At 52.9% G+C, this 10163-nt stretch overlaps 1 protein-coding gene across 10 annotated transcripts; it reads left to right on the plus strand.

Moving 5' to 3' along the window:
- Nucleotides 1–600: 600 nt before the first annotated feature.
- On the plus strand, nt 601–9988 carry LOC128849770 (uncharacterized). Of its 10 annotated transcripts, none has more exons than XM_054052339.1 (7): nt 618–2260; nt 3575–3676; nt 4182–4226; nt 4747–4902; nt 7705–7764; nt 9166–9314; nt 9495–9988. In XM_054052339.1, the coding sequence occupies exons 1-7, from the start codon at nt 2152–2154 to the stop codon at nt 9519–9521; spliced, it is 648 nt and encodes a 215-aa protein (XP_053908314.1). In that variant the 5' UTR covers nt 618–2151; the 3' UTR covers nt 9522–9988. The 10 variants fall into 10 exon arrangements, 7 of the variants coding, with proteins under 7 accessions (XP_053908314.1, XP_053908312.1, XP_053908309.1 ...); XM_054052334.1 differs by having other exon boundaries at nt 652–2260; nt 4747–5040; XM_054052335.1 differs by having other exon boundaries at nt 658–2260; nt 4182–4220; nt 4747–5040.
- Nucleotides 9989–10163: the final 175 nt, after the last annotated feature.

Below are 10163 nucleotides of genomic sequence, written 5' to 3' on the forward strand. Positions count from 1 at the left end.
CCATGGTGGCAATGGCCATGTTGGGTCCCGTGGGAATCCCTGTGTGGTGGAGGTGGTGTAGAATCATGGAATGGGTTGGAAGAGACCTCAAAGCTCATCCAGTTCTATCCCTCCTGCTCAATCAACAAACACTTGGCCGGGAGGTGACTGTCATGAGCACTCGCGTTTCCACCTGTCTTCTCCTTCCCGATCCCTCTCAACCAGAACAGAGCTCCCAAACTTCCATCTCTCTTCTCCCGGTGATTGAGATGTCCTCACAAACCAGCTCAGAGGTGCAGAAGAGCAAGGGGAGACCTTATCCACCGATCCGAACCCCTAAGGAAGATCATTCCTATCCTCCACGGTGGGATCCGTCGGCCTCCGATGGGAAGTCCTGAGAGTCAAAGCTCCAGAAGACCCCTTGAGAAGTCACAAGCACTCGCGTTTCCACCTGTCTTCTCCTTCCCGACCCCTCTCAACCAGAACAGAGCTCCCAAACTTCCATCTCTCTTCTCCCGGTGATTGAGATGTCCTCACAAACCAGCCCAGAGGCGCAGAAGAGCAAGGGGAGACCTTATCCACCGATCTGAACCCCTAAGGAAGATCATTCCTATCCTCCACGGTGGGATCCGTCGGCCTCCGATGGGAAGTCCTGAGAGTCAAAGCTCCAGAAGACCTCTTGAGAAGTCACGAGCACTCGTGTTTCCACCTGTCTTCTCCTTCCCGACCCCTCTCAAGCGGAACAGAGCTCCCAAACTTCCATCTCTCTTCTCCCGGTGATTGAGATGTCCTCACAAACCAGCTCAGAGGTGCAGAAGAGCAAGGGGAGACCTTATCCACCGATCTAAACCCCTAAGGAAGATCATTCCTATCCTCCACGGTGGGATCCGTCGGCCTCCAATGGGAAGTCCTGAGAGTCAAAGCTCCAGAAGACCTCATTGCAGAGGTGTCCATGCGTAATGCACAGGGAAGAGCCTGCTGTATCCAACTTAAATCTTCCCACTTCCAATTTACAGCCATCCCATCACTCCAGGTCCTTGGAAAAAAGTCCCTTCCATGCTTTCCCGGAGCTCCTTTTCCCTACCGGAAGCTGCTCTAAGGTTTCTCCTCAGCCTTCTCCTCTCCAGGCTGAGAAGAGAACCTCAACTCTCTCTCAGCTTGTCCTCCTACAGGAGGTTCTCCAGCTCTTGGATCATCTCCGTGGCCTCCTCTGGACTCGCTCCACCATCTCCACATCCTTTCTGCGCTGAGGACTCCAGAATTGGACACAGAACTTCAGGTGAGGTCCCACCAGAGGAGCAGAAACCCTTCCTTCTCCCTACTGGGGACCCTCTTTGGAACGCAGCCCAGGACACGGTTGGTTTCTGGGCTATGAGAACGCGTTGTCAGGTCCCACGGATCTTCTCTACCACCACCACCACCCCAAGTTCTTCTCTTCAGGGCTTCACCCACTCCATTCTCCACCCATCCTGTGCTTCTGCTTGGGATCGCCCTGACCTGGGGCGCAGGACCTTGCCTTTGGCCATGCTGAACTTCATGAGGTTCACAGTTCCCCACCTCTCCAACTTATCCGGGTCTCTTTGGATGCCATCCCACCCTTCTGCTTTGACAACCCTTCTACTCACTTTGGAGTCATCTGCCAAGGGTTTGGGGGCCTTTGGGGAGAAAAAAAACCACCTTAAAACCGGTTTGGACTTCATTTTTTCGTTGCATTTTTCCTTCGAGGTGAAAAGTTTTCCAAACCCTGCGGGAATTCCTGATGTCACCTCTGCTCTGGGTTGGTTGTTCTCACCACGGAGATGCTCAGGGGGTTCCACATGGGCTGAAAATGATGCAGGGACCATAGGATCCTCCTCGCACCCTTCGCCCTCAGTCCCATTCGCAGCTTTAGCGTCAAGAGAACCACCACCACGTCCCGTTCTTGCTCAAAACCTCCTCTTCTCCACCGTTTTCCAAAGCTCCTTCAAAGCTTGAGAAGATGAAGACCACCGGAAACGCTTCCAGGAGCTCTGGGACCTCAGATGTCCTCTGCGACGTCCAAATTAAGCTCCACCTTTTGGTTACCAGAAAAGAGGAACATGGCAGGAAACACGAGTCGAAAAGGAAACCAAAAGTAAGAAGGGAAACGAGAAGGAGAGGAGAGAAAGAGCAGAAAGAACTTCACTCCTGCTGATGTTCCTTCAGCTTCAGCCTCAAAAATGCTTCTCCTCGGTGGACTTCACCTCCACGCCTGCCCCGCGGAGACAACTTGACCCACAAAGGACAATGGATCCTAAAGAAGGTGAGTCCAGAATCCATAGGGATGGACTAAAGGAAGTCAATTGTGGGATTCTGCCCCTCGGCTCCACCCTGGAAAGACCTCAACTTGGAGCTCTGTGTCCAATTGTGGAGTCCTCAGCACAGGAAGGACGTGGAGCTGGTGGAGCGAGTCCAGAGGAGGCCACGGAGACGATCCGAGGGCTGGAGAACCTCTCATATGAGGATAGACTAAAAGAGTTGAGGTTGTTCAGCGTGGAGAAGGTTGTGGAGAGACCTTAGAGGAGCTTCCAGTGTGGAAAGGAGCTCCAGGAAAGCTGGAGAGGGGCTCTGGGTCAGGAAGGATGGGATGAGGGCAACAGTTTTGGGGTTGAAAGAGGGGAGAATGAGATGAGATCTTAGGAAGAAATGTTCTCCTGGGAGGGTGAGGAGGCTCTGGTCCAGGTTGCCCAGAGCAGTGGTGGCTTCTCCATCCCTGGAGGGGTTCCAGGCCAGGTTGGATGAGGCTTGGAGGAACCTGATCCAGGTTGGATGGAGTTTGGAGCTCCTGAGCCAGCAGAAGGTGTCCCCACCCATGGCAGAAGGTGGGACTGGATGGGTTTTGAGGTCCCTTCCCACCTAAACCACTCCATGGTTCTGAAAGTGGAAGGGTCTGGACTGGAGGAGGACACAAACAGGACTACGTAGACCCCTTTCCACCCATACAACCTCAGAAGAAGTTGGGCTGAAGACCCTTCTACCACGGCACGTTGGGCAGATAGCGTTGTGTAGTGTCCACATCAACCAAGACTTCGAGCTCTTCCCAGTAGAACTCCAAGGTTGGTTGGGTTTAACAGGGACATCATCCTTCTGGAGATCTCCTGGGGTTCCATCACAAGCCAAAGGCATTTGGAACATCCTCTTGGCATCAGCAGCTCGGTTGTCCACCACTCTGATGTTTCCGAGACACAAAGAAAAAGGAGAAATGAGGAAATGGTGTTCTTCCCCAGTGACGTCAAAAGGACGTCGTGGACTCTACGGCCACCTCAGGGTAGAGGAAACTGGAAAGAGGAGGTGATTTCCACCCCGAGGAGGCTGCAAACCTTCTGGGAGATGGTTGCGATCAAGCCCAAGCCACCCAAAACCCATGGGGTGGAACGCCAAGAAGAAGAAACCTCTTTGAAGGTCCTTTTTGGGGTGGGTGAAGAAGGCATCAGGTGCTGCTGAGCGGTTTGGAAGCCCATGGGCGTGCACTCGATGCAGCCATCCTTATCTCGTCTTCTTCTGCTCTCCTCCCCAAGAACCTTCTGAGTCGTGGGAAGGAAATCAACCTCACCTCTTCCTCTTCCTCTTCCCCCAGTTTGGTCTTGGAGAGCCCAACGCTGCCTGTGGAGGAAGGTGGTGAGAAGGAGCTGGTGGGTCAAGGCAGCGCGTTGCCTTCTCCTCCTGAGCTGGTTGGCAGGTAGGTGGTGGATGAGGTCTTTGGAGAGTCACCACCATAGGGGTGGATTTTAAGTGGTCTCCTTAGGAGATATCCAGAGGGACAATGAGTCAAAGCACCAACGGAGAGCCAAAGTTGGGAGTTCCTGGAGAGATCTCCTACATCTGAAAGCCCAGGATGGGTTTTATGGAGGGGCTGAAGGTCCATCTTGAGGTGTCAGGTTGTGGGCAACCCCTGGTCAGTGTCTCCTTTTGACTACGGAGATGTTAGGAAGGTAGGATCCTTCCATGGATCCACGAGCATGGGTTGCTATCTTCTGGGTTCCAGGCATGGTGTGGTTGCTCCTGGCCGAGCAGGAAAGGACATGGAATGTCCAAAAGTGATTTCTGACCTTCTTCATCCTGAGATCATCAGGAAACCCTCCCCACCTCCCAAGGTTGCATATCCCAACCCCAAAGAGATGTCCTTTGCAAAGGTGTCCTCTTCCAGACCAGCTCAGACCAAGTCTTTCTGCTGTCCCACACAGGCGCCGGTGGGACGGAGTTGAAGGCCTGCAGCTCTCCAGGTGAGTGTAGGTGGTTGGAAGAACCCTCCAGGTCCACGTTGTCGCATCGCTTAGGAGTTACATCTCCTGATCCTGAGGTGTCCAAGAAAAGCAGCTCCGATTCTGGAGTTGGTGCTTCCCTCCGAAGTTGAGGAGGCATCAAAGAAAGATCTCAGTTTTCCCAGAGAGGACTTTGGTGGAAGACTCTGTAGTTCCATCAACGAAGTCCACATAGAAGACGGAGAGATGAAACCCAGTTGAGTCACCAGGTGACCGAGAAGTTCTTCCAACCTCTTCTTCCTTTCTCCACCCCCTTTCCATTTCCTATTTCCACCACCAAGGTCAACCTTAAGGTAGGAGAGAGGACAACCCCGTTTGCATCATCAGATGACTGAAAACCAGGTTCTTCCAACCTCTTCTTCCCTTCCGCGCTCCCTTTTCGTTTGATATTTCCATCACCAAAGTCAACGCTGAGGTGGGAGAGATGAGAACCCATGGTTCACCTCCACACCATCACCTCCACCACCTCCTTCCTTCGCTCTCGCAGGTGATTTTTCCCCACCAGCGCTCTTCCTAAACATCTCCTCGGCTCAAGAAGGCGATGAGGTTCTTGCCCGGTGCCTCGTTTTCTCCCGCTTCCCCATCGCCCACATCTTCTTCTGCAAGGATGGAGTGGAGTTGGCGAACCACCCGGTGGGAAAAGGTCAATTCGTCTCCGTGCTCTCTATCCGGTTCTCCTCCAAGAGCAGCGGCGCTTATTCCTGCGGATACCGACGCCGGAGCAGCCTTGGACAGGTCATGGTCTCCAGGTTGAGTATCCCGTGGCACCTGGAGATTGGAGGTGAGTGGAGAAGGGCAGCGGGAGGTGGACCCCTGACCCTTCTGAGGAACTCCAGAAGTGGTTGCTCTTCTTTCCGTGAACTCAAAGGCCCTGCTGTGCTCAGGTGGTTGGGTCTTGGCCATCAAAGTTGGACCTTGACCAGCAAGATTGGGCCTTGACCAGCAAGACCAGTCCAGTGTGGAGATGGTCCTGGTTAACCCCAGGTCTTTGCAGTACCAACACGGTTGGGTCTTGGCCATCAAAGTTGGGTCTTAGCCAATAAAGTTGGGTCTTGGCCATCAAAGTTGGGTCTTGGCCATCAAAGTTGGACCTTGACCATCAAAGTTGGGTCTTGACCAGCAAGATTGGGCCTTGACCAGCAAGACCAGTCCAGTGTGGAGATGGTCCTGGTTAACCCCATGTCCTTACAGACCCAACACGGTTGGGTCTTGGCCATCAAAGTTGGGTCTTGGCCAACACAGTTGGGTCTTGGCCATCAAAGTTGGGTCTTGACCAGCAAGATTGGACCTTGACCAGCAAGACCAGTCCAGTGTGGAGATGGTCCTGGTTAACCCCAGGTCCTTACAGACCCAACACGGTTGGGTCTTGGCCATCAAAGTTGGGTCTTGGCCAACACAGTTGGGTCTTGGCCATCAAAGTTGGGTCTTGACCAGCAAGATTGGACCTTGACCAGCAAGACCAGTCCAGTGTGGAGATGGTCCTGGTTAACCCCAGGTCTTTGCAGTGTCAACACGGTTGGGTCTTGGCCATCAAAGTTGGGTCTTGGCCATCAAAGTTGGGTCTTGGCCATCAAAGTTGGGTCTTGACCAGCAAGACCAGTCCAGTGTGGAGATGGTCCTGGTTAACCCCATGTCCTTACAGACCCAACACGGTTGGGTCTTGACCAATAAAGTTGGACCTTGGCCATCAAAGTTGGGTCTTGGCCATCAAAGTTGGACCTTGGCCATCAAAGTTGGGTCTTGACCAGCAAGACCAGTCCAGTGTGGAGATGGTTCTGGTTAACACCATGTCCTTACAGACCCAACACAGTTGGGTCTTGGCCATCAAAGTTGGGTCTTGGCCATCAAAGTTGGGTCTTGGCCATCAAAGTTGGGTCTTGGCCAATAAAGTTGGACCTTGACCATCAAAGTTGGGTCTTGACCAGCAAGATTGGGCCTTGACCAGCAAGACCAGTCCAGTGTGGAGATGGTCCTGGTTAACTCCAGGTCTTTGCAGTACCAACACGGTTGGGTCTTGGCCAACAAAGTTGGGTCTTGGCCATCAAAGTTGGGTCTTGGCCAACAAAGTTGGGTCTTGGCCAACAAAGTTGGGTCTTGGCCATCAAAGTTGGGTCTTGGCCAACAAAGTTGGGTCTTGGCCAATAAAGTTGGACCTTGACCAGGAAGACCAGTCCAGTGTGGAGATGGTCCTGGTTAACCCCAGGTCTTTGCAGTACCATCAAAGTTGGGTCTTGGCCAATAAAGTTGGGACTTGGCCAACAAAGTTGGGTCTTGACCATCAAAGTTAGGTCTTGGCCATCAAAGTTGGGTCTTGGCCAACAAAGTTGGGTCTTGGCCATCAAAGTTGGGTCTTGGCCATCAAAGTTGGACCTTGGCCACCAAAGTTGGGTCTTGGCCAATAAAGTTGGACCTTGACCAGCAAGATTGGGCCTTGACCAGCAAGACCAGTCCAGTGTGGAGATGGTCCTGGTTAACCCCAGGTCTTTGCAGTACCAACACGGTTGGGTCTTGGCCAATAAAGTTGGGTCTTGGCCATCAAAGTTGGACCTTGGCCATCAAAGTTGGGTCTTGGCCAATAAAGTTGGACCTTGACCAGCAAGATTGGGTCTTGACCAGCAAGACCAGTCCAGTGTGGAGATGGTCCTGGTTAACCCCAGGTCTTTGCAGTACCATCAAAGTTGGGTCTTGGCCATCAAAGTTGGGTCTTGGCCATCAAAGTTAGGTCTTGGCCAACAAAATTGGGTCTTGGCCATCAAAGTTGGGTCTTGGCCATCAAAGTTGGACCTTGACCAGCAAGACCAGTCCAGCGTGGAGATGGTTCTGGTTAACTCCAGGTCCTTACAGTGCCAACACGGTTGGGTCTTTTGACTCAAATTTCTGCACAAAACCTGCAAAAATGGTGCTTTTCACCCCAAATCCTCCCCCAAACTCCCCCAAAAGGCACTTTTGACCCCAAATTTCGGCACAAAACCTGCAAAAAAGGTGCTTTTAACCCCAAATCCTCTCCCAAACTCCCCCAAAACGCACTTTTGACCCCAAATTTCTCCACAATAGCTGCAAAAATGGTGCTTTTAACCCCAAATCCTCTCCCAAACTCCCCCAAAAGGCACTTTTGACCCCAAATTTCTCCACAAAATCTGCAAAAAAGGTGTTTTTTACCCCAAATCCTCTCCCAAACTCCCCCAAAACGCACTTTTGACCCCAAATTTCTCCACAAAATCTGCAAAAAAGGTGCTTTTTACCCCAAATCCTCTCCCAAACTTGACCTACAAAGTTGGGTCTTGGCCATCAAAGTTGGGTCTTGACCAGCGAGACCAGTCCAGTGTGGAGATGGTCCTGGTTAACCCCATGTCCTTACAGACCCAACACGGTTGGGTCTTGGCCAATAGAGTTGGACCTTGACCAGCAAGACCAGTGACCCTTTCTCCACTTCTCTGTTGTCCAGGTGGGAAAGATGACCTGAGGAACAGCACCGTTCCTGCCAGCCTGGAGCCGTCAGATGAAGGTAACCATCCCTGGGTTTCTGGGTAACGTTTGGTCCCCTCGTTCCAGGGTCCTACGGGCGACGCTGTCACCTTCAGGCTCCTCAAAAGGAAAGCTCTCGTACTTTCCATCCCAGTAGACCTTTCCCACAAAGCAGTTGAGATACGCTCTGCAGTTCACCTTCCCGTCACTCCTTGATGGGTGCTCGGAGGAAACCATCTAAGGAAGGGACCGATATCCCAGCCTGGAGGCCCCTTGGTTGACCATCTCCCAAGACCTGGGCTGATGGTCTCCCAAAACCTGGAGATCCCTGGGTTAAACATCTCCCAAGACTTGGAGGTTCCCGGGTTGATCATCTCCCAAGAGCTCGAGGCCACTGGGTCAACCATCTCCCAAGAGCTGAAGGCCCCTGGGTTGACCATCTCCCAAGAGCTGGAGGCCCCTGGGTTGATCATCTCCCAAGACCTGGGCCAACCATGTCCCAAGGGCTGGAAGCCCCTGGGTTGACCATCTCTCAAGAGCTGGAGGTCCCTGGGTTGACCACTTCCTGAGAGCTGGAGGCCCCTGGGTTGACCATCTCCCAAGAGCTGGAGGTCCCTGGGTTGATCATCTCCCAAGACCTGGGCCAACCATGTCCCAAGAGCTCGAGGCCCCTGGGTTGACCATCTCCCAAGATCTGGAGGCCCCTGGGTTGACCACCTCCTCAGAGCTGGAGGCCCCTGGGTTGATCATCTCCCAAGACCTGGGTCAACCATCTCCCAAGGGCTGGAAGCCCCTGGGTTGACCATGTCCCAAGAGCTGGAGGTCCCTGGGTTGACCATCTCTCAAGAGCTGGAGGTCCCTGGGTTGATCATCTCCCAAGACCTGGGTCAACCATCTCCCAAGGGCTGGAAGCCCCTGGGTTGACCATGTCCCAAGAGCTGGAGGTCCCTGGGTTGATCATCTCCCAAGAGCTGAGGCTCCTGGGTTGATGGTCTCCCAAAACCTGGAGGTCCCTGGGTTAACCATCTCCCAACACTTGGAAGTTCCTGAGTCAATCATCTCCCAAGATCTGGAGGTCCCCCGAGTTGACCATCTCCCAACACCTGGAGATTCCCATGTTGAGCACAAGCCACCACGAGCTCTCCTTGTAGAGAAAGGAAAGCAAATATGGGGCTTCATGAGGAGAAGGACGGCCAGAAGACTAAGGGAACCTCCATCTCAATGCTCTGGAGATCCCTTCCTACCAGCACGGAGGTTGGGGAACCTCCAGACCCACCTCCGTGCTGGTAGGAAGGGATCTTCAGAGCATTGAGATGGAGGTTCTCCAACCTCCAGACCTCAAAAATGACCCACACAGAGCTCAGAATGTGGTGGGAACGCTTCAAACCTTGACCTTGAGGAACCTCATAAGCCTTCTCCCCATCTGCTTGCTTTCTCTCAGGGTTGGGCACCTCCCTTACCTTGGCCATCGTCATCTTCTCCTTCCTGGCTCTGGTTTTGGGCCTTCAGCTCCTCCTGGAGATGGGTAAGAGACCCACCAGCCTCGTGAACCGTGTCATTAATTGGGAACTCCCTAAACTCAAGCAGTCGGTGAGATTAGGAGCTGCTAAGTGGACCTTAGGTCACCTGAAAGGGGGGGTTTGGGGCCATCTGAGGGAACTTTAGAAGCCCCTCCATCAAAGCCTGGAGCTACGTGGACCTCCTGGAAGGTCCTCTCTGCAGGGATGGGCCACCAAGATGAGTTGAGCCATCGCTACATCTCGCTTGCAGGAAAACGAGTCCCGCTGGTCAAGCTGAAGAACTTCATGGCCAGGTAGAAGACCATGGATGGCCAGAAGGAAGAGATATCCAGGGTTCCTCGCAGTCGGAATCACCGAATCGTTGAGGTTGGAGAAGACCTCTCAGCCCATCCAATCCAACCATCACCCCAACACCACCGTAGCTACAAAACCATGACCCGAAGTGGCCACCTCTACACGTTCTTGGAAGGCCATCAGGGATGGTGACACCACCACCACTGCCCTGAACAGCTTCTTCCAGGGTTTGACAATGCTTTCCATGAAGGAACGTTCTCCGGGATTCAATCCAAACCTCTCCTGGTGCAACAACGTCCGGGGAGAAGGTGTCCACCACATATCTGACAGCGGTCCAGGAGGTGACTTTGACATAGAAGGTGCTCAGATTGACCAAGAGCGCTGTGTCCTTGGTGGACCTTCATCTCACTTCATCCCCAAAAGGCACTTTTGACCCCAAATTTCGGCACAAAATCTGCAAAAAAGGTGCTTTTTACCCCAAATCCTCTCCCAAACTCCACCAAAAGGCACTTTTGACCCCAAATTTCTGCACCAAATCTGCAAAAAAGGTGGTTTTTACCCCAAATCCTCTCCCAAACTCCACCAAAAGGCACTTTTGACCCCAAATTTCGGCACTAAATCTGCA

The sequence above is a fragment of the Cuculus canorus genome, chromosome 33, assembly GCF_017976375.1.
Source record: "Cuculus canorus isolate bCucCan1 chromosome 33, bCucCan1.pri, whole genome shotgun sequence".
In the NCBI taxonomy this organism is placed as follows: domain Eukaryota; kingdom Metazoa; phylum Chordata; class Aves; order Cuculiformes; family Cuculidae; genus Cuculus; species Cuculus canorus.

Bases quoted from the DNA above. Each gene is read 5' to 3' on its own strand.
- LOC128849770 (XM_054052334.1), top strand. From the start codon at position 2,152: ATGTTCCTTCAGCTTCAGCCTCAAAAATGCTTCTCCTCGGTGGACTTC. The intron at 2,261-3,574 runs GTGAGTCCAGAA...CTCTTCCCCCAG, and splicing joins GACAATGGATCCTAAAGAAG to TTTGGTCTTGGAGAGCCCAA. The intron at 7,765-9,165 runs GTAACCATCCCT...GCTTTCTCTCAG, and splicing joins CCTGGAGCCGTCAGATGAAG to GGTTGGGCACCTCCCTTACC.